This window comes from Peromyscus leucopus, chromosome 9, assembly GCF_004664715.2.
Source record: "Peromyscus leucopus breed LL Stock chromosome 9, UCI_PerLeu_2.1, whole genome shotgun sequence".
Lineage (NCBI taxonomy): Eukaryota > Metazoa > Chordata > Mammalia > Rodentia > Cricetidae > Peromyscus > Peromyscus leucopus.
In genome coordinates, this window is record NC_051070.1 from 82,564,556 (window position 1) to 82,586,332 (window position 21,777).

Sequence of the window (21,777 nt, forward strand, 5' to 3'; positions counted from 1 at the left end):
TTAGGGTGCACAATATTTCGGGGAACACAATACCACCTCATACACTTTTAAAAAAGAAGTGTCTGTAGTGGAGTTGGGAGTGTGCTGAGGTGTGAAGGCACTTCCCTCCACACCTGACCTATGTGCTTACCTCAAAAGCCTTAAAATCTGAATTCCATCCCTGGGAACCACATGGTAGAGGAAGAGAACCAATTCCTCCAAGTTGTGCTCAGGCCTACCTACGCAAACACATGTTTTGTTGTGAAAGTGAAGGACATGCTGGGGAGATAGCTCAGTCATGTGGAAACGCAAGCCTGTAATTCAGCGCTGAGAATGCAGACACGTGAATCCCAGGAGCTCACTGTCCAGCTGACCAGCAGTCCGAGTGAGACCATACTTAAAAAAAAGATGAAAGGTTGACCTCTAACCTCCCCTCACCGCGTCACGGTGCATTTTATAGGTTCTTTACATATACCCGCCTCAAATATTTAGTTCTGGAGTGAGTTTAACGCACTCATGAACCAGTAGAACCCTGGATCAACTCCCTTCTGCTTAGTTTTGCCTAGTTCAGCTCCAGTTCCGTCTACCCAGAATTCCCTATACTAGGCACAGGAGGCAAACGCCCTGGGTCCTCGGGACACCTCGGGGGCCCGAAGCTCAGTGGCCCTCGGAGCTCCTCCGCCCCGTCCACTCGACCCGGAGGGACCAAAAGCCGCAGCAGCGTCCTCGGTTTCCCAGGACCACCGGGGTGGGGCAGACACACCAGACCTGAGCACGTGGCCAGAGCGCGGAGCCACCTGAGGGGAGCTGGGTCCCGCCCGAGCTTGGGGGCGGTCCGGGCGGCCCCATCCTCGCGCCGCCCCGGCGCCACGCCCTCCGGCCCTCCCTGGCTCCATATTGCGGGAAAGCGGGCCCGGCCGTGACGCGGCTCCCTGGTTCAGGTGAGGACTCGCACCCCCTCCCCTTGCGCTTCTCCCGCCGGCCAGTCAGCTGGCGCCCCGTCTGCGGTCTGGCCTGCGTGCGGGAATGGTGGTGAAGCCCCGTTCGGGTTGCCAGCGGGCTGGGCCTCCGGGGTGGCGGAGACTTGGGCAGGCTGGCCCCGCGTGCCGGAGGACCGGGGAGGCTTGGCAGAGTGAGGGATGCCGGGGAGCAGCGGCACCCGGCTCTCTGTCGAGTGGACCGCAGGTGGAGGGCTGGAGGCCAGAGGGTGGCCCTGGTGAAGCGCCTCCCGGGAGGCCGAGTAAGAACAGCACCGAAAGCCTGGTCTGGCTAGTGACCAGACTTTTTGGTGACACAGCAAATTTAGGAGAATTTATGCTGTGCTTGGTGACACCGAGGACAGAATTCACAAGCCTGAGATGTAAGCTTGGGCTTACAATTCTTAGAAACTATTCTAGGAAGTAACATTGTAGATTTCATCCCCGGTCCTTGATCCACATCAGAGGTGTCCCGGTAACAGCCCGAGGAAACCGAGGTGCAGAGGGGGAGACCGAGGTGCAGAGGGGGAGACCGACGTGCAGAGGTGCACGCGGTATCGTGCGGCTACCCATTACAGTCCCTAATTGCTGTTAGGTGATAGCCGTTCTGATAAGGTAATCTGTCCCAATTACAATACAAGTATAATGAGCTACCAGTCAGACGAGGAAAACATTAGAAGCAGGTGGAAGAAATAATTTTGCCCCTGCAAACTTCAGCCGCCTCTCAGTCCTCACGGTTGAGTAGAGGGCTACCTACCCACGCAGAGGTCTGGTCGTGTTTCCGCGTTATTTATCCCGGTCAGTGGTAGCTTTAAATGGCCCTTCCGGAACCTAGAAGCGGCCTTTGGAAAACTGCATCGGTCCTCGCCTAAGTCACATTTCCTGTTTCTCCTCCTCCCTCTCCCTCCCTCCCCGAGAGCTGCTTGGGTTCCTAGGCCTCTTGCCAGTTAAGACACTCACGTCGAAAGACCCACCCTTTTACTAGCTGACTCACTGGGTGGAGACGGTTTGGAGAACCAAGAATGAATTTCCCAAGTTTTCCAAAGGTTGTTTGTAACGTAGAATGCTAAAGAGAAAACAGAAGCTTTAGTTCACTCATTAGAGTCCTGTTACTTGAGCAGGACTGAGTAGTTTGTTGAGTCACCCTGGGGTTTGTTTAGCTTTTTACAAAAACTTTGAAGCCTGCCTTTTGAGGTGATGACATGAACAGTGTTTAAAGGGGCTACAAGGGCATTGAAAAGTAAGCTGCTTTGTCGTTATCCCCCAGCTCTCTCCCAAGGATGCTGCCACCCTTCTCTGCTCCAGTGTTTGACCTTTCAGTGAGATTGTCTACAGACAGAAAAAAATGGGTCTGTTTCTTTACCCAGATGCTTGCAACTACCTCTGCAGTTTACACCTTGCCTTTTTTCACTTAATGTGTGTGGTAGATGGTTTTATATATGGATTTTTAAAGCTACTGCATTTTTAGAAGGTGAATCACTTTATGAATATTCACGTGTTCCACATTGTTTTTTGACAGCTCTTCATATTACATGTTAGTATAATGAATAGCCTAGATCTACATGAATGTGCATTTGTGAAGGTAGTCCTATGACCTATATAGAAATGGAATTTCATTCTAGTACTTAATATTCTTCAAAATGCACAGAAATTATTGTTTCAGTTTTTCATATCCTAGTACCTAGATAGTCTTTGATTGCTTGATTCATTTTTGTTTTGTTTTGAAAATCTTGGTATAATTCCTCTAGGCCCTTAAAGTAGCTAAAAATGAAGAACTAGTAATTTGTCGTTAGAGTAAACGTTCTTTCGTCTGTATATGTACATGCATGTGTGTGCAAGCTTACGAGGCTGGTGCACACCCACAGTGTGCATATGGTGGAGGTCGGAGGAGAATCTTGGGTGTGGGTCTCTTGTTTCCTGGTCATGTACACCAGGCTAGATGGCCTGGAAACTTCTGGTAATTCTCCTGTCCCTACTTCCCATCTCACCACAGGGTGCTGGGGTTCGAGACTTGGGCTTCCTCGCCCAGCTTTGGAGGATCTGAACTCAGACCTCAGGCTTCTGTAGCAAGCACTTCAGAGTGGTCTCCCGTCAGTCTCTTTCCCTGTCCCTCCTCCTCCCTCTCCTTCCTTCCCTCTGGCTGCCTCTTCCTCCTCCCTCTCCATTCCTCCCTTCTCTTTCTTTGAGCTACAGTCTCAGCCTTTTAAGTTTTTTAAGAGTGCAGACAGTTCTGCCTGGGGAACTAGGCATGGCTGATGGGAAACACCTGCAGGTGTGAGGGCTGCAGCTGGATCCCTGGAACCCAAGTAAAAAGCCAAGCAGGTGTGCAGCCCCCCTGTAATCCCTGCTTACGGGAGGCAGAGACCAGACAGTCTGCTTTAGCTAGACTAACTGAATCCAATGGCATTCAGAGGGAGTCCCTGCCTCAGTAAACAAAGTAGACAACGATCAAGAAGACTCCCAACATCAATCTCTGGTCTACATACAAATGCACATATATGCACACATTTGAACACACATATATGTATCTAAGTGTACTGCACACATAGAAAAAATATATATTCTCCTTCTTCATAAGAAAGGAGAATATCTTTCTTTTTTTCTTTTTTTGTTTTTTTGTTTTTTTCGAGACAGGGTTTCTCTGTGTAGCTTTGCGCCTTTCCTGGAACTCACTTAGTAGCCCAGGCTGGCCTCGAACTCACAGAGATCCGCCTTGCTCTGCCTCCTGAGTGCTGGTATTAAAGGTGTGCTCCACCACCGCCCGGCTTTCTTTTTCTTTTTTTTTAAATTAACATTTTTTTCCCCTTTATTTTACATACTGACCACAATTTTCCCACCCCCTCATGTACCCCTCCCCCCATCCATTCCTCCTGGTCTCCATTCAGAAAGGGGCAGGCCTCCCATGGGCTTGAACAAAGCATGGCACATCAAGTTGAGATAGGACCAGGCTCCTCCCCTTGCATCAAGGCTGGGCAAGGTAATCAGCTTGGGGAACAGGCTTTCAAAAGCCAGGTAAGCACCAGGGACGGGTTCTGATCTCACTCCTAGGAGCCTTACAAACAGACCAAGCTACACAACTGTCACACACATGCAGAGGACCTAGGTCGGTCCCATGCAGGCTCCCTAACTGTTGGTCCAGAGTGAAGGAGAATTTCTTAAACATTATTTCACACATTATTTTCTGATTTTTTTTTTTTTCCCTTTTAATCCTGATCGCTTTCATTTGGCCCCCTGACTGTCCTTTGGAGGTTTTGGCCTTGGCCCTTCCTCCTGACAGGAATCAAGGACAGAAGAAAGAAAGGAAAAAATTTAACCTCTTCATGTTTTTAGACCAGACTGAGTCATTTTTCTTATTATCTTACTGTCTCTGTGTGGGCACATGCATGTGTTCATGTTTCTTGTATGCATGTTTGTGCACATGCAGAGGCCAGAAGCACATGAGATGTCCTTCTCTACTGCTCTCCATCTTTTTTTTTTTTTTGAGTCAGAGTCTTTTCTTTCCCTGAACTCAGTACTCTCACCGATTGCCTAGACTGGCCAGTGAGCTTGTGGGATTCACCCTGCCCTCCTCCCCCAACATTGGGGTTGTGGGTGTGTGCCGCCTGCCACACCTGGCTTTTTACGTGGATGCTGGGGGGTTAGAATTCAGATTCTGATGATGTGTGGCAAGCAATCTGCAGACTGAGCCATTTCCCCAGCCTTAGTCTCTCTTAGTGTCTTATAACTTTGATATGGCATGTTCTCAATTATAGCTTCTTTCCTATGGATGTGTCATAAGGGGCACTACAGTAGCACACTTACAATCACACCCGTCTACACTGGGCACACAAAAGGCTGGATGCTTTTTTCTTGACTTTTATCAGCACCTAGGCTACCCACTTATTATAGAGTGACCTTTCTTGAGACTTGAGTTGAGTTGGGTTTGTTCTCCTTTGATGGCGGGGAACCTGAACCAGGCGCTCTGCATTGTGTGTTACCCCTGAACTGTACCCCTGCTCCTTGTTTGCTGCCTTGAGGTAAAAGAAATAGAAATCATGTATGTCTGCATTGGGAAGAAGAAACACCAAAAGTACATTTTAAATTTTATCAAATTAGAAAATAGACCCAGGCATGCCAAAATATCCTAGTCCTGGTGTATAATAAACATTAACTCGGAGGTTTTGTTGGACATGCAGACTCTGAGGCTGATGAGAAGGCTGGAGGGTAAAGGTGTGCCGTTTGGTTTCTGTTGCTGGGATAATGACTGTGACCGACATGACTGTATGGGAGTGGGTTTATTTCACCTTCCATGTCCAGGTAGCAGTCCATCCTGAGAAGTCAGGGCAGGAACTCAACAGAGAAACCTGAAGGGAGGGACTGACACAGAGACCGTGGAGGAACTCTGCTTACTGGCTTGTTCCTCCTGACTTGCTCACTTTGCTTTCTTACACAGCGCAGTACCCCCTGCCCAGGGATGGCACTGCCCACAGTGGCCCTTCCACATCAACCATCACTCAAGAACATGCCCCACAGACTTCCTATGGACCAGTCTGATGGCATTTTCCCATTTGAGGTTCCCTCTTCTCAGATGACTCTAGCCTGTATCGAGTTGATAAATAACCAAGACAATGTGTTTACTGTCACGCCTGACAACCCAGATCTAGTCCTCAGAGACCACATAATAAAAGAAGAAAATCTACTCTTTCAATCGGCTATCGTGTGAGACCCTGTTTCAGAAAAAGGGGGTCAGGTGGGAGCAGACTCATTTTCTATACCAAAACTATTGAATCAGTGCATTCCTCAGTGAATTCTTGTGATCTACATGTATAGTCTGAGAATCCCATATTTTGTTCATTGTATCATTTAAAGAAAGGAGAAAAGATTTAAACTAAAAGTAAGAAATGATGCGTGATCACAGGGCCAAGGCAGTAAGGGTGGGTTAAATGAAGGAGTGACACTCGAGAATGATTGCCTGGGGGACAGGTGTTGGGGCTGAAGAGATGGCTCGGTAGTTAAGAGCACTTACTGTTCCTGCAGAGGATCTGGGATTAACACCCAGCCCCCGCGTGCCAGCAGCTCACAACTGTCCCTTATTAACTCTAGTTCCAGAGGATCTGGTGTGCTCACTCACTCCCCTGGCACTGGGAAGCATGTGCTATACACACACGTACATAAAAAAACAAATCTTTTAAAAAGGGAGAAAAATGTATTGACTATAAATTGGAGTAAGTACCAAGGGGACTGGAATGTTTGACCAGTAATTTGGGGGTTTTGTTGTTGTTTTGGTTTGTTGTGTTTTTTTGTTTTTTGTTTTTTCTTTCTTTTTTTTTTTTTTTTTTTTTTTTAGAGACAGGGTTTCTCTGTATACAGTCCTGGCTGGCCTAGAACTCACTATGTAGACTTCTCTCAATCTCATAGCTCTGCCTTCCTCTGCCTTCTGAGTGCTGGGATTAAAGGTGTGCACGACCACTGCCTGGTTTGACCAGTAATCCCCCCCCCCCCCCCCCGATTTTCCTGGGATCTGAATCTAGGACCATGCAGGCTAAGTTACAGGTCTAAGACCCCACCAGTGAGTTTTTATTTGATACTTCAGCATCAGTAAGTGATTGTGGATTTGGGGTCTTGGGAGTAGTTCATGGAAAGGGCAGCTAATGATGATGGCCAGGGAAGCTGGGAAGCAAAGAGAGTGTAAGCGAAAGTCTGAATGGAACAGTCATCTTAGTGAGGTCGTCGCCCAGCTGTGGTGAGACCCGCTGCGAGGATACATTGTGAAAATAGAAATGCAGGGAGAAGAGGAGAGTCATTTCCACAGACAGACAGGAACGAGGCTGTTACTTCCTACACTAGGATATTGGGTAATTTAAGTACTGACTCTGGGGACAGGTAAGGGGTGGGTGTGCTCTGATAGTATGGGTGTGTAATTGCACACCAGACTTGAAGGCCTCCTGACTGCTGTTGGTTTTCCTCATGGTGCAGGGCATCAAACCCAGGGCTTCACAGCCGGGGACTGTCGGTGTGAGTTACTATACCTGACTTGTAAATGGCTTTACACACCCAGTCTACCACCTGACGACATCCGTAGCCCTGGTCATCTCTCTGTTTCTCCCTGTACTGTGAGATCCACCACAGTGACATTGCCCGACTTTCTTGCTAGTCCGAGTTCAGCACTTTTTAGAGCATTGCTCCCACCTTTACTCATTAATTTACTCTCCATTTATAATAGTGTTTTAGGTCAACCTTGGGTGCCATTAGGGTTTCTAACAGAGATCTGAAGCTTGATAATTGGACTAGGCTGATTGGCTGGTGAGCCCTGGGGATTTGCATGTCTCCATCTCCCCTTGTCTGGATTACAAGTGTGTACCACCACATCTGGCTTTTTACATGATGCTGGGGATTGAAATTGGGTCCTCAAATTCCACAGTAATCGCCTCACCAGGCTACAATTGGAGGCTCTACAGACTATACGGTACAGATGGTAAAAGGAAACATTTAATAAGCATTGCATAAACCCTTAATATCCACATTATATGTGTGTGTGAGTGTGTGATGGGGAGGGTGTGTGTGTGCTTCAGCCATATGTGAGAAGGTTAGAGGATAACATGGAAGAGTCAGTTCTACCATGTACATTCCAGATATTGAACTCAGGTTATCACACTTCAAAGCAAGTGCCTTTAAGCCACAGAACCGTCTCTCTGGCCCCGTTATCCAGATTTTATTGCGCACCATAATACTGTGTGTATGGTATGTATATCTTGCAAAGGCCTTAAGATGTACAAAAAATACAAAGGGCTTTTTGTTGTTGTTACAGAATGTCGTACCCGGGCTATCCCCCTACAGGCTACCCACCTTTCCCAGGATATCCTGTAAGTATTGCTATCAAAATACTAAAGTCATTTGTATCTTTCATGCAGTCGTTATATAGAAGTAACCTGTGCCCTAGAGCACAGGTCATGACTCACCTGTCCAGGGCTATAAATCAGTAAGAAAAGACAAGTGTCTGGAAATGATAGGGTGTGTCATATGTGGACACATGGAGGCCACTTAGCTCAAGTCAATGTGCCATGCAGGGACCACACCCAGTGTTGCTGGATTAGGCTAGTTTTTCAAGTAAAGCCAGAAACCTGAATTTTATGTGAAATGACCCAAGGCTTTATCGTTTCTTTTCTGAGACAAGGTCTCAGTATGTAGTCCAGCTGGCCTAGAATTTACTGTGTAGGCCAAGTTAACCCAAACTCGCAGAGAACTAACTGCCTGTCTTCACTGGAGTGCTGGGATTAAAAATATGCACTACCACACCTGCCTGGCTCAAGGCCTGTCTTTAAAACCTGAAAATTAGTTTTTAAAAATGTTAATTACTTTCTGAGCCAATACAACACACACACACACACACACACACACACACACACACACACACACACAAGCAAAATCCACCAGTCACTGGTTAACCTTTGTGTTGGAAGGCTTAAAATAACTAAGTGGGTATGGAGAGGCTCCGGGAACAAACACACAAACAAACCTAAGGACAGCTTGGCTAAGTCCCAGAATTCCAGCACCTGAACTTGTAGCTAGCTGTACTACTCTGGGGCTCAGTTCATAACTGAGACTCATAAATAGTATGTCAGTTTATTACTGTATCCAGGGGGAATAAAAGAACGGCCTCTGCAAGCGATAATAGCATGTATATCTTCGTGCAAGCTAAACAAATAGCTTCCCTATCTATTTAGAGGAGAATCAGGAATGTGTTCCCAAGTCCCTGTGTATTAAGCTGGACTGTGGCAACCATTTCAGTCTGCTTGCTGAAATAAACAAGTGTAACACCTCTGTGATGTAACACAGTAAATAAAAATGGAGTTTTTGCTTGCTTCAGGTCTGCTGGAGATCAGCCGTGGAGTAGGGCTCAGTGGAAGGGGGTCTCATTTTGTGCAGTGTTCCGGGTTCACAGGCCCTGGATCACGGCTGCTTGGTCTGCTCTGGGTGTCTTCTGCCGAGTCCTCTGGGGTTGGCTGGCAGAGCAGCAGGCCGGGAGTTGAAGAGAAGGAGAGTGTGGTCGTTTAAGCAAAGGCTTTTATGAACCAGGCTTGAAGTGGTGGGCATCTCTTTTGTCTACTTGTTCACTGGTTTTCAGTCCTAACAGCGGGGGGTGGGGGGGTGGGGGGTGGGGGTGTGTGTGTGTGTGTGTGTGTGTGTGTGTGTGTGTGTGTGGAATTGAGCCCAGCTTTGTGGCTGGGGAGAAAGTCTATTGAGTAGAGAAAGAATCTTTGCCACTCTTAAAACATTGTCAGTGTGAGCTAAGATCCAAAATATTAGGCTGTGTTTGTGACTTAGTTGCCTTTTTCTTTAATCTTATACAGTAGGTCAGAGTGTTGGTCCTCTCTAGGATGGAGGGAAGGAGCTGTATCATATTTCCTTCTGCCATGACAGTGAAGGAACTTGTGAGCTTGGTTAGTTGTTCCTGAAAGTTTGGCCCTTGATAAGAACAGGTGTCATAGCACATGCACATGTAATCACAGCACTCAGAAGTGGAGGGAGAGCAGGAGGAGTCTGAGGGAACCTGGGCCACATAGTAAGGCCATGCAGAGGAGGAGTGGGGGAAGAGGGGCGGAGGAGGAGAGCTGCTTCTGACTCCCATAGAGAAAGGGACTGCTCTTGTCCACCTCACATAGAATTAAACTTAACTGAGTACTAATGAAAATCCTAACAAAGTGGAATAGGGTTGATAAAGTAACCCTCATTGTTCTTCTTAAATAAGTTATATTTAAAAATATAACGATATATTTAAAATACAACGATTACGTCCACTTGACCTGTTTCTGATTTTTCCAGCCTGCAGGTCAGGAGTCCTCTTTCCCCCCTCCGGGTCAGTATCCATATCCTAGTGGCTTTTCACCAATGGGAGGAGGTGCTTACCCACCAGCACCGAGTGGCAGCTACCCAGGAGCTGGAGGCTACCCTACACCTGGAGGTTATCCTGCTGCTGGGGGCTATCCTGTTACCCCACATCCAGGGGGCGCTCCAGCCTATCCTGGTGGTAAGTTATAGTGACTTGAGATTTGTTAAATGTTGCTTTTGTCTGTGTCTCTCCCCCCCCCCCCACCTTCATCAACATTTCCTGTGTTGTGAGAGTTCAGGGTTAACTATTAACTGTGGACAGCTAAGACTTAAGTGAAGAGTCTCTGGGTTGGGAGACTCTAAGATACTCTCCTGGGAAGGGAGTCGTAGTAACATTCTTGATAGTGAAAGGCCCTTTAGAATACACGACTTGATCATCAGTAATCCTAACTGATTGAGAGGGACTGGAGCAGTGGTTCTCAGCGCTCCTAATGCTGCGACTCTTGAATACAGTTCCTCATGTTGTGGTGACCCCCCAATCATGAAATTATTTTAGTTGCTTCTTCATAACTATAATTTTGCTACTGTTATGAATCATAATATAAATATTATTGGAGACAGAGGTTTGTCAAAGAGGTCGTGTCCCACAAGTTGAGAACCGCTGGGCTGGAGAGACGGCTCAGTGGGTGAAAGCTTTGGCTGCTCCTCCAGAGGACCTGGCTTGGGTCCCTAGCACCCACGTGGCAACTCACAGTTGCCCATCCCTCCACTTCCAGAAGCTCTGACAACCTCTCCTGGTCTCCTGGGACACTGCATGAATGTGGTGTATTGATGCGCAGACAGAACACTCATATACATAAAATAAAAATAAATCTTAAAAAAGACAGAAGCTTTAGTTAGTATCATGTGTTACCTTTGGGCTTTAGGACCACTTTATACAGATTTAATAAAAATAATATAGGGCTGGAGAGATGGCTGGTCAGTTAAGAGCACTGGCTGCTCTTGCTGTGGGCCTGGTTCTATTCCCAACACTCTCATGGTGGTTTACCAACCATCCATAACTCCATTCCCAGGGGATATATACTGCCTTCTTCTGACCCCTGAGGACACCAGGCTTACATGTGATGCGTATGAACACATGCAGGCAAAACACTCACACACAAAAGGAATACATCTAATTTAAAAACAATGTTTTAAAACCCACCACAGTGGCCGGGCAGTGGTGGCGCACACCTTTAATTCCAGCACTTGGGAGGCAGAGGCAAGGGGATTCTGTGAGTTTGAGGCCAGCCTGGTCTACAGAGTGAGCTCCAGAACAGGCACCAAAGCTACACAGAGAAACCCTGTCTCGAAAAACCAAACCAAAAACAAACACACAAACAAACAAACAAAAAACTCACCATAGTGATTTGTATTGTAAGTTACTAAATAAGCTAAATGTACTAAAACTAGGTTTTTTTGGAGACAAAACTTGTATAGCCCTGGCTGTTCTGGAACTCCCTCTGTAGACCAGACTAGTCTCAAACTCACAGAGATCCGCCTTCCTCTGTTTCCCAAGTACTGGGATTAAAGGCATATAACATTGTGCCTGGCCTGTACTAAAACTTTTAAAACTCAATATAAAATGTTTGTGTTCTATCTGTGTGTGTGTCCCCGTGTCCGTGAGTGCCATGGTACGTTTGTATAGGTCCAGATCAGTTCTTTTCTTTCCCCATGTGGTTTTGGGGATCAAACTGAAGCGACAGGCTGGGCGACAAGCCACAGATCCTTGCACGTCTTTTCCAGCTTGCTGTGAATCGATAACTGATAACAAGTTGAATGTTCACACATAGGATGATTACTGGCATGTATTTTCTACTGACTACAGTAGATAGTTTCAAATTTTTTCTCTGTATTATAAGACTTGACTTTTTATTTACTTACTGACTGATTGATTGATTGATTGATTGATAGATACAAGGTCTCACTGTTCATTCCAGGCTAGCTTGGAACTCACTGTGTAGTTCAGGCTGGCCTCCAGGTCCTGACAGTCTCTGGCTCAGCCTCCTGAGTGTTAAGGTTACAGGTACGCGTTATCACGTGTGGCTTACTTTTTTTTTTTTGTTTTGTTTTGTTTTTTTGTTTTTTTTGTTTTTCGAGACAGGGTTTCTCTGTGTAGCTTTTGGAGCCTGTCCTGGATCTCGTTCTATAGACCAGGTTGGCCTCAAACTCAGAGATCCTCCTGGCTCTGCCTCCCCAGTGCTGGGATTAAAGGAGTGTGCCACCACCTCACGTATGGCTTATTGACATGTTGTTTTGTCTAATCCCTTCAGGACAAGGCTTTGGGGCTCCACCTGGTGGAGCAGGCTTTTCTGGCTATCCACAGCCACCTGCACAGTCTTACAGTGGTGGACCAGCCCAGGTTCCAGTACCAGGTATGTTCCAGATATCTAGAGAGACACTTGGAATTCTGAGAGATTTTCAGTTGTCGAGGAAACCTAGATTGTATTTGAAACAGTCTTTAGGGAATATTTATATAATCCTGTAAATAATGTTAAGTATATGGTATCATGGAATATCAATTTGATGTGCGGTCATAATCAGTAGAATGGAGATAAGGAACAATTTTCTTCTATTAACTACTTTGTCCTAAAGCCAAAAACCAACTCTTAAAGGAACCACCCCCAAGACTGTGTCCCGACAGTCATTCCAGATGGAAACAGAACTGAAGCTAGTTCAAGGGGTTTTTTTGGTTTTGTTTGTTTGTTTAGGTAGGGAAGAGCTAGATAGATGCTCAGCAGTTGACACCATGTACTGTTCTTTTTTTTCTTTTCGAGACGGGGTTTCTCTGTGTAGCTTTTGGTGCCTTTTCTGGATCTCATTCTGTAGCCCAGGCTGGCCTGGAACTCACAGATATCTGCCTGCCTCTGCCTCCCGAGTCATGTACTGTTCTTGTAGAGGACCTGAGTTTGGTGCCCGGCACCCACATTGGCAGCTTATAGCCTGTAACTCCAGTTCTAGAGCATCCTACACATCTGGCCTCTACAGCGACCTACACACTTACATACATAATTTAAAAAATACAATAAGTCTATTAAATGTAAGTATCTGTGAGGGTCTTATTAAAAGATGTATGTCACCCAAGTTGGTTTTTCATTAATAAAGGAATATTTAAGCCAGGCTGTGGTGGTGCACACCTTTAATCTCAGCACTCCAGGAGACAGAGCCAGGTGGATCTCTGTGAGTTCAAGGCCAGCCTGGGCTACAGAGTGAGATCCAGGACAGGCTCCAAAGCTACACAGAGAAACCCTGTCTTAAAAAAAAAAAATTTAAAAGATTATCCTGGAGCTGGAGAGATGGCTTAGTAAGTTAAGAGCACTGGCTGCTCTTCAAGAAGACCCAAGTCCAATTTCCAGCACCCACATGGGGGCTCAATTTCAGAGGATCTGACACCTCTTCTGACCTCTGCTAGCAGCAGACAGGCACACGGTGCACGGACATACGTGTAATCAGAACATGAAACAAAAAAATTAAGGTACATTTTAAGAAATTAAAAAAATAGGCCGGGCGGTGGTGGCGCACGCCTTTAATCCCAGCACTCGGGAGGCAGAGCCAGGCGGATCTCTGTGAGTTCGAGGCCAGCCTGGGCTACCAAGTGAGCTCCAGGAAAGGTGCAAAGCTACACAGAGAAACCCTGTCTCGGGGGGGGGGGGGGGGGGGGAAGAAATTAAAAAAATAATAATAACATAGAAGATTATCCTAGTGAAGGTTATGGGATTAGGGAGAGGACAGGGTCTCAGTCTGTAACCCAGGCTGTCCTGGAACTCCCGTAGTAGAATGGTCTAGTATCAAACTTGCAGAGATCCTCTTAGCTCTGGCTCCAGAGTGCTGGGATCACCATGTCCAGCCGAGACACTAATTGTAAAGAAATTACAGGAGGTATCATTGTTATCCCTATTTGGCAGGTTGAGAAAACTGCAGCAAAGTCATAACAACTATCAGGCTCCTGCGGTTAGCCAGGGGCAGGGGAATAATGGCCTGAGCTTCCAAGCCCGAGGAAGAGGTTTAAAGCGTGGGGTGGAGGAACACAAGGGGATAATGTATATGAAATGAAGACAGAGGGTGGTCGTTTTGAGGGACACAGGAAAGATATGGGGACCCAGCTGTGAACAGAGAACGGTGACTGTATGTGAATGTGCTGATGCCCATTGTCCTGTACCTTAAACAAGACGTTGCTTATCCACTGAGCAGCAGAGCACATCTGTGTGCTTCTGTGTCCCTGGCGAGCGACGGGAACGGCTGCTGTAACCCGTTTGTCTTGTTTGCTCTTAATGTACAGGCAGCTTTCCCGGAGGACAGATGCCCTCTCAGTACCCCGGAGGACAAGCTCCTTACCCTAGCCAGGTACCTCTGCTTCTGTCTCCTCTAGTGTTTGCTTCTACCCTTTAAATTTAGTACGGGTACCTGGGCCCATGGTGCTGAGGAAGCGAGGGTGCCACTCTCTTGTGAGGCAGAGGAGATGATTTGTCACCTGTCACAGTAAGCGGGGGATGTAAACTTTACTTTCGACGGGCCCTGTGGTCTTTGGCCTTCTGCTTTAAGTAGTGTCTGATTCATTTGGTCCGAGCATCCTCCAGCCTTCTCGCAGGTGACGATGCTCTCCTTCTGTCCTAGAGAATGCGTGAGTGCCCTCCGCATTGGTCATAGCATCTCTGCCCTCAGCAAGTTGTGGCTAGGAACGTGGGTGGCGGGTGGGTGAGATTTTATGAGGGATGGCTGCTTTCTGCTTTGCCTTTTATAACTTTCCACTCTTGTTTCAGATCAGTACAGAATCCTTTTCTTCCTATCCTGCTTTCTCTCCTTTGGATTATAGCAGTGATGTGAGTAAGGACTGCCAGCGTCCACTAATTGCTAGGTCCTTTTTATATGCCAGTGTTTGTTCCTAGAGCTCACTATGTAGACCAGGCTGGCCTTAAACTTGTAGTGATGCCCTGCCCGTACTGGGTACTGGGATGTGCACCACCACATCTGGTATTCTTTCTGATTTCTAGGGTTGAGTCTTTATTTACCCTCAGTGCTTGACAGAACTTTAAACAGGGGAGCTAGTTAAGTCTGTTGAACTGATTTTTCAATAGCCCTATAAGGTTTCCTGTATTTGAATTTTTTTCCTACCTCTCTCTATCTAGTTCCCTGTTTTCATACTGTTTTATTAAGTGCTCGATTCTTTCATGTCCTCTGCAAGGTACTAGAATAAAATTAATGAGCTTGGATCCTTGCCTTTATCTTAACTTGTAAAAATTGTTTCTGTATTACATACTAAGGGAGGTCTGGCTTTTTCAAGCCTGCTTCTGGCCAGGGTAGAAGGACTATGGAACTGGAGAGGGACTCCTCAGTGACTTTGTTGGGTTTTGCTCACATTGGGGATTTATTGAATTTGAGATGCAGAGAGATTTGAGAACCTTGTCCAGGTCTGCACAGCTAGTGAAAGACTAGGTGAGACTAGGTCTTAGTTCTTCTGACCGGCAGTCACGGAGAGAGTCCTCTGAAACTACGGCAGATTGCTTTTAGCCCTTTTTAAAATTATTCATATTATAAATCTAGGGAGGATTAACATAAATCTGTAGTTAGTTTAATTGTGAAAGAGAGTTTTGGTTTTATTAAGCAGTGTGTGTGTGTGTGTGTTCCTGTGTATGTTTGTGTATGTGTTCGTGCACATGTGTGAACACAGGTACTGTGGTGTGTGTGGAGGTCAGAGGACATCTTGCGGAAGTTGGTCCCCAGGAGTGAACGAGTGAACTCAGGTTGTCAAGTTTAGCACCCAGCACCTTTACCCAGTGAGCCGTTTTGCTTGCTAGCCTCTGAATTATTCATTTTCAAGTTAGGTGTGAAGGGGTGGGTGTCATTATAATTTATATATATAATGTATGTGTACATACATATACACACATACACACACGTGTCATTTTACTTCTTACCCATTCCCTTCCGCTGCCCTCTCCCCACCCTTCCCCATCCGTCTGAGGTGACCCCTTTCCTTTTCCTGTATAACCTCTTCCGCTTTCACACCTCAGGTGTCCTCTTATCTTCTGCTCCACCCCCTCCTTTAGGGTCTTTTTATTCGCGTCTCTTGATACAATAAGGGGTTTGTTGTTGGCTTACAGAGTCACCAGTGGGGTTTTCACATAAACACACACACACACACACACACGCACGCACGCACGCACGCACGCACGCACGCGCGCGCGCGCGCACACACACACGCACACACACACGCACACACACGTCACACACACACGTCACACACACACGCGCACACACACACGTCACACACACACGTCACACACACACACGCACACACACACACACGTCTCACACACACACGTCACACACACACACACACGCACGCACGCACGCACGCACGCACACGCGCGCGCGCACACACACGTCTCGGGGTTGATTTTGTTCACCTCCCTGCCCTCATCTCCACTGTTTCTTGTGCTCCCTTGTTTCCCCACCCCCAGCCCTTCAAGCCTCTTTCTAGTTCCTGGCAGAGGTTTATATATGAGCAATATGTTGAAAAAAATTTTTACACTGTGGTGTTTGTTACAAGTAGAATAATTTTAATTTTTCCCTAAAACTACTTTGGAAATATTTATTTGTTCTATGCTTACATTTCTGGCTTAGACATTTGTGGGGAGTAACTGCTAAGCCTTTTTGGCAAAACAAAATGTTAGGGTATGAATATATGTAAGTGGGAGGAATTCCGAACAATAAGGACATCTCCTGGGCTGGAAGGCTTACTTGGTGGAAACGTGCTTCCCATGCACAGGGCCTGGGTTCAGTGCCCGTGCAACAGAGAAAGAGTTCTTGCTCTAGTGCTGGGCTGCCCCGTCCCCTTCTCCCTTTTTATTTGTTGTCTCCAACAAGTGTTGGGTTATTCTTTGTTGTTGTTGTTGTTGTTTGTTTTTTGAGATAGAGTCCCTGGCTGTCCTGGAACTTGCTCTGTAGACCAGGCTGGCCTCAAACTCAGAGATCTACCTGCCTCTGCCTCCTGAGTGCTGGGATTAAAAGGTGTGCCACTGCCCAGCTGTGTTATTCTTTCCCTTCCTTCCTTCCTTCCTTCCTTCCTTCCTTCCTTCCTTCCTTCCTTCCTTCCTTCCTTCCTTCCTTCCTTCCTTCCTCCCTCCCTCCCTCCCTCCCTCCCTCCCTCCCTCCCTCTCTATTGTTTAAGAGAATTTTTTTTAGATTTATTTATTTTATTTAATGTGTGCGTGTTTTGCCTGTATGGGCACCGTGTGAGTGCCTGGTGTATGCAGAGGTCAGGGGGAGCGTCATCCCTGGAACCAGAGCTGCAGATAGCAGTGCATGCTGGGAACTGAACCTGGCACCTCTGACAGAGCAGCAAGTTCTCCTGACCACTGAGTCATCGCTCCAGCCTTTTTTCTTTAATTTAGATTTAAAGTTTGTTTTTTGAGACAGTAAACAAATGAGTTGATTTACAGAATTGTATTTTAAACTTTCAATTTTGAAATCAGACTTACAAACAAAATTGTAGTAATAATACAAAGAATTCCTAGATTCTCCAAATGCTGTCTTTCAACAAAAACCCAATGTGATGATCCAAAGCAGAAAATAACATTAATGTTGCACTGTTGCCTACCCTCCGGCCTTACTCAGATTTTACCGACTGTCCCAATATTGTCCTTCTGGATCGAGATGACACCTAGGGTGAAACCCTGGACATAGTGTCATGTCTCTTTAGTCCTCTTTAACTTGAAAGTTCCTCGGTCTCTTGTTTATGACCTTGACACTTTGAAGAGTGCTACAAGTATTTTTTTGGTTTGCGTATGTCTGATGTTTCCTCGTGTTTAAATTCAGGTCAGGATGTTTTGGCAGGAGTCAGGCAGAGATGTTTTCCCAGCATGTCATGTCTGAAGGCACTTACTGTCGGCTTACCCCATTGCCGGCTCAGGGTGGAGCCCGACAGGTTTCCACATTGCAGTGTTGCAAGAAAACCTTCCACATTGCAGTGTTGCAAACTCTGTAAATATCTTGGCTCTCGCATACCTTTGCCCTCTAATTGTAGAATATTTATAATTTTTTTCCCCGAGACAGGGTTTCTCTATATAACAGCCCTGGCTGTCCTGGATCTTGCTCTGTAGACCAGGCTAGCCACGAACTCAGATTCGCCTGCCTCTGCCTCCTGAGTTCTGGGACTAAAGGCATGCACCACCGCCGCCCAGCTCACATTTACAATTCTTGCCTAAAGTAGTTTATTACTATGATATTTACCAAATGACATTTTTATTGTTATGTAGAGTTGTGCTTGCAAAATATCCTCTATTGATTCTGATTTGGCTCTTCCTCCTCCTCCTTCCTCTTCCTCGTCTTCCTCCTTCTCTTGCTCCTCCTCCTTCCTCCTGTATGGCACTGGGGAGTGAACCCTGGGCCCCACACTTGGTAGTACGCTACCACTAAGCTACAACCCCAGCCATTCTGGCCTGGTTTTGTTTGTTTTTTAAATTATAACATGAAGAATAGTATGCCTCCTAGAATCCCTAACCTCACTTCCATTTTGTGCTTTTCTTGTTATTATATAAAATGTTCATTTCCTATTTTGTCAAATAAGTAGATCCCATATAGGAAATAGAGATTATCCACATTACATTGCTAGTGTGAAAATTCACTTGGGCACTCATGTATACTTCATTAATGCCATTTTTCCCCTTCAGATCAAACATTATCATTTCTCTCTTATTGTCAGGGAGTCAATCTCTCATCTCTCCCTTTCTGACAAAAAGGAAGCTAAGGCATAAGAAGGTTGTGACTTTAATCTTCCAAGTTTACCTGTGTCCCGTGGAAGTTTGATGTGTGGCTCTGTTAGTAGGGACAAATCTGTTTGTAAGGGTTAGATCTGTCTGTTCAAATTAGGCTTGATAGTAGGCCTGGTGATAAATAAATGCTCCTGTCCTTGTGCTAAACCCTGTATACATATGGCATCTGGGTGAAGTCTTCAAGTTGCCTTATTGTCCAAGCAAAACTCCTTACTTGAGCCGGGCGTTGGTGGCGCACGCCTTTAATCCCAGCACTTGGGAGGCAGAGCCAGGCGGATCTCTGTGAGTTCGAGGCCAGCCTGGGCTACCAAGTGAGCTCCAGGAAAGGCGCAAAGCTACACAGAGAAACCCTGTCTCGAAAAACCAAAAAAAAAAAAAAAAACCTCCTTACTTGAACTTTATACCCTTCTGTTACCAGCCCGCTGCAATGACTCAGGGTACCCAAGGAACAATCCGACCAGCCTCCAACTTTGATGCTATGAGAGACGCAGAAATTCTCCGCAAGGCAATGAAGGGGTTTGGTAAGAAAAATGGATTGTCTTTTTTTTTTTTTTTAAATAATTTATTTACTTTTATTTCATTTGCATTGTTACTTCGCCTGCATGTATGTCTGTGTGAGGGTGCCAGATCTTGGAGTTAGAGGGAGTTGTGAGCTGCCATGTGGGTGCTGGGAATTGAACCCGAGTCCTCTGGAAGAGCAGTCAGTTCTCTTAACTGCTGAGCCATCTCTCCAGCCCCGGATTGTCTTCTTAACAACTATAAGGGAAGTGAAGCTGTGTCATAAGTGAAGTCCTGTGTCAACTCTCACCTCCTGGGGCCTCCTGCCTTGGAGCATTCTTATCCTTACAGAAATATATCTGTGACTCTTCCAGGGACAGATGAGCAAGCAATTGTGGATGTTGTGTCCAGTCGTTCCAATGACCAGAGGCAACAAATTAAAGCAGCCTTTAAGACCATGTATGGCAAGGTATGTCTTTTTCCTTTCAGTGAGATGCAGCGGGGTCTATTCTACAGGGTCTGCATCCATGTCAGATTGATAACTGTATTTTAACTAATACTGTGGGGAAAAGGACAGATATATGGACTTCACAGACTCTAGGATTAGTATCTCTTCAAAGCCTTTTTGGTTGGTTGTTTGTTTTTTATTTGTTTGTTTTTTCAAGACAGGGTTTCTCTGTGTAGCTTTGAGTCTGTCCTGGATCTCACTCTATAGCCCAGGCTGGCCTCGAACTCACAGAGATCTGCCTGCCTCTGCCTCCCGAGTGCTGGGATTAAAGGCTTGCGCCACCACTGCCTGGCTCTTCAAAGCCTTTTTTACTTGAGAGTAGTCCCTCATCCCTCATACTGCATCTTGTATGTGATAGTCGTTCAGGAAACAGTGGCTATGACCCCTACCAAGATCTGCTCCGTACTTAGTCCTTGGTCTGTTTCTTCTCAGCCATTGGTCGTCCTCCACCCTCTTCCCTCTGAATGTGTCCTGTGGAATAATTATATGGAACTGGTCTCTCATACTGCTGTATTCTTGTTTCCTCTTTTTGCAAGGCAAACTTCTTCAGATCTGACCTTAACTATTAGCTACTATGAGTGAGTCTCCCCTTACTTGGGACAGAATTTGGCTGACCCTTCAATGGTCCACAGCAGCACTTTATTTTATTTTTCAAGACAGGGTTCTCTGTGTAGCCCTGGCTGTCCTGGAACTCGATCGAACTCAGAGATTCCCCTGCCTCTGCCTCCTGAGTGCTGGGATTAAAGGTGTGCGCCTCCACTGCTCCCTACAGCACTTTTTCAAAGTCCGTTAGCCTGTGTTCCTCTGCCCAGTTCAGATCTACTTCTCTGTATTATTATTATTACTCAATTTTTCTTTTCTTTCTGTGTGTGTGTGTGTGTGTGTGTGTGTGTGTGTGTGTGTATTATGGATATACACTGAGCCTTATTACCAGGCTCTCATGTGGATGTGTACATGTCACATCACACATGTGTTAGTATCACATGAGTGGGTTCTTTCTTTCTAATGTATTGATCTCAGGTTGTCAGACTTAACAACTCAGGTTATGGCAGAGGCAGGCACATCTCCGAGTTTGAGGCCAGGCTGGTCTACAGAGTGAGATCCAGGACAGCCAGGGCTACACAGAGAAACCCTGTCTCAGTAGAAAAACAAAACCAAACCTCAGGTTTCCAGGTTGAACAGCAGGTGCTGTTCTTCCTTTTCTTTTTGTAATAAAGACCATTACCAAAAACCACTTGGAGAGAAAAGGATTTATTTCTCTTCACAGGTTGTAGTCTGTCATCAAGGGAAGACAGGGCAGGAAGTGAAGTAGAGACCATGGAGAAATTCTCCTGGCTTGCTTCCCATGGCCTGCTCACTTGACTTCCTTATACGTCCAGGACCACCTGCCCGGGGTGGCCCTCCCTGCAGTGAGCCCTACAGACCCATGTGATGGAGGCCTTGTCTCACTGAGGCTCCTCTTGTCAGATGCCCTGACACATAAAGTTGACAGCAAAACTAAGCAGACACCTACTGAGCCCAATCTCTCTTAAGATTAGTTACGCATTGCAAAGCCCAGACTTCGTGTAAAGCTGAGTGTGGTGGTGCACACTTATCATTCCAGTACTCAAGTGCTGACCCAGGGACATGGCCAGGAGCTCAGGGTCGGCCTGGCCTGTGTAGTGCAACCCTGTTCAAAAAAACAAAAATACTTCAATCCCGGGAGGCAGAGGCAGGCAGATCTCTGTGAGTTCAAGGCCAGCTTGGGCTACAGAATGAGTTCCAGGAAAGGCGCAAAACTACACAGAGAAACCCTGTCTCGAAAAACCAAAACAAAACAAAAATACTGTAGATACGGTACTACTGAGAACCTCCTAAATGTTCCTTGTTTGTGGTCCATTTTATTTTTTTGCCTCGAGTGACTTCCTCTTTACCTTCTGCCTGTTTATTTTCATATATATATATATATATTTGACAAATACCTTTACCCACTCAACATCTCACCAGCCCTCATGTTATTAACTTTGGATTATTCTTTTTCTAATCATACTTTCTGTCTTTGTATCTGGTACAGTAGAACAACTGTAGCAAGGACTTAAGTGTTTCTAGACATGATGACTTTATTACTGAATTGAACAGATTTACTCATTTCTCAGTAAGGATTTAAGTGTTTCTGGACACAGTGACTTCATCACTGAATTTAATACTCATTGCT

General features: G+C 46.0%; 1 protein-coding gene across 2 annotated transcripts in view; it reads left to right on the forward strand.

Moving 5' to 3' along the window:
• The first annotated feature begins 820 nt into the window (after positions 1–820).
• Anxa7 (annexin A7) overlaps positions 821–21,777 on the forward strand; it is a 28,308-nt gene continuing 7,351 nt past the window's right edge. The window contains exons 1-8 of one of the 2 annotated variants that reach the window (XM_028879706.2): positions 821–920; positions 7,744–7,798; positions 9,759–9,963; positions 12,077–12,178; positions 14,083–14,147; positions 14,564–14,623; positions 18,996–19,098; positions 19,450–19,544. In XM_028879706.2, coding sequence (XP_028735539.1) covers positions 7,745–7,798; positions 9,759–9,963; positions 12,077–12,178; positions 14,083–14,147; positions 14,564–14,623; positions 18,996–19,098; positions 19,450–19,544 — 684 coding nt within the window. In that variant the 5' untranslated portion in view covers positions 821–920; position 7,744. The remainder of the gene's footprint in view (positions 921–7,743; positions 7,799–9,758; positions 9,964–12,076; positions 12,179–14,082; positions 14,148–14,563; positions 14,624–18,995; positions 19,099–19,449; positions 19,545–21,777) is intronic. The other variant, XM_028879707.2, reaches the window with a different exon arrangement.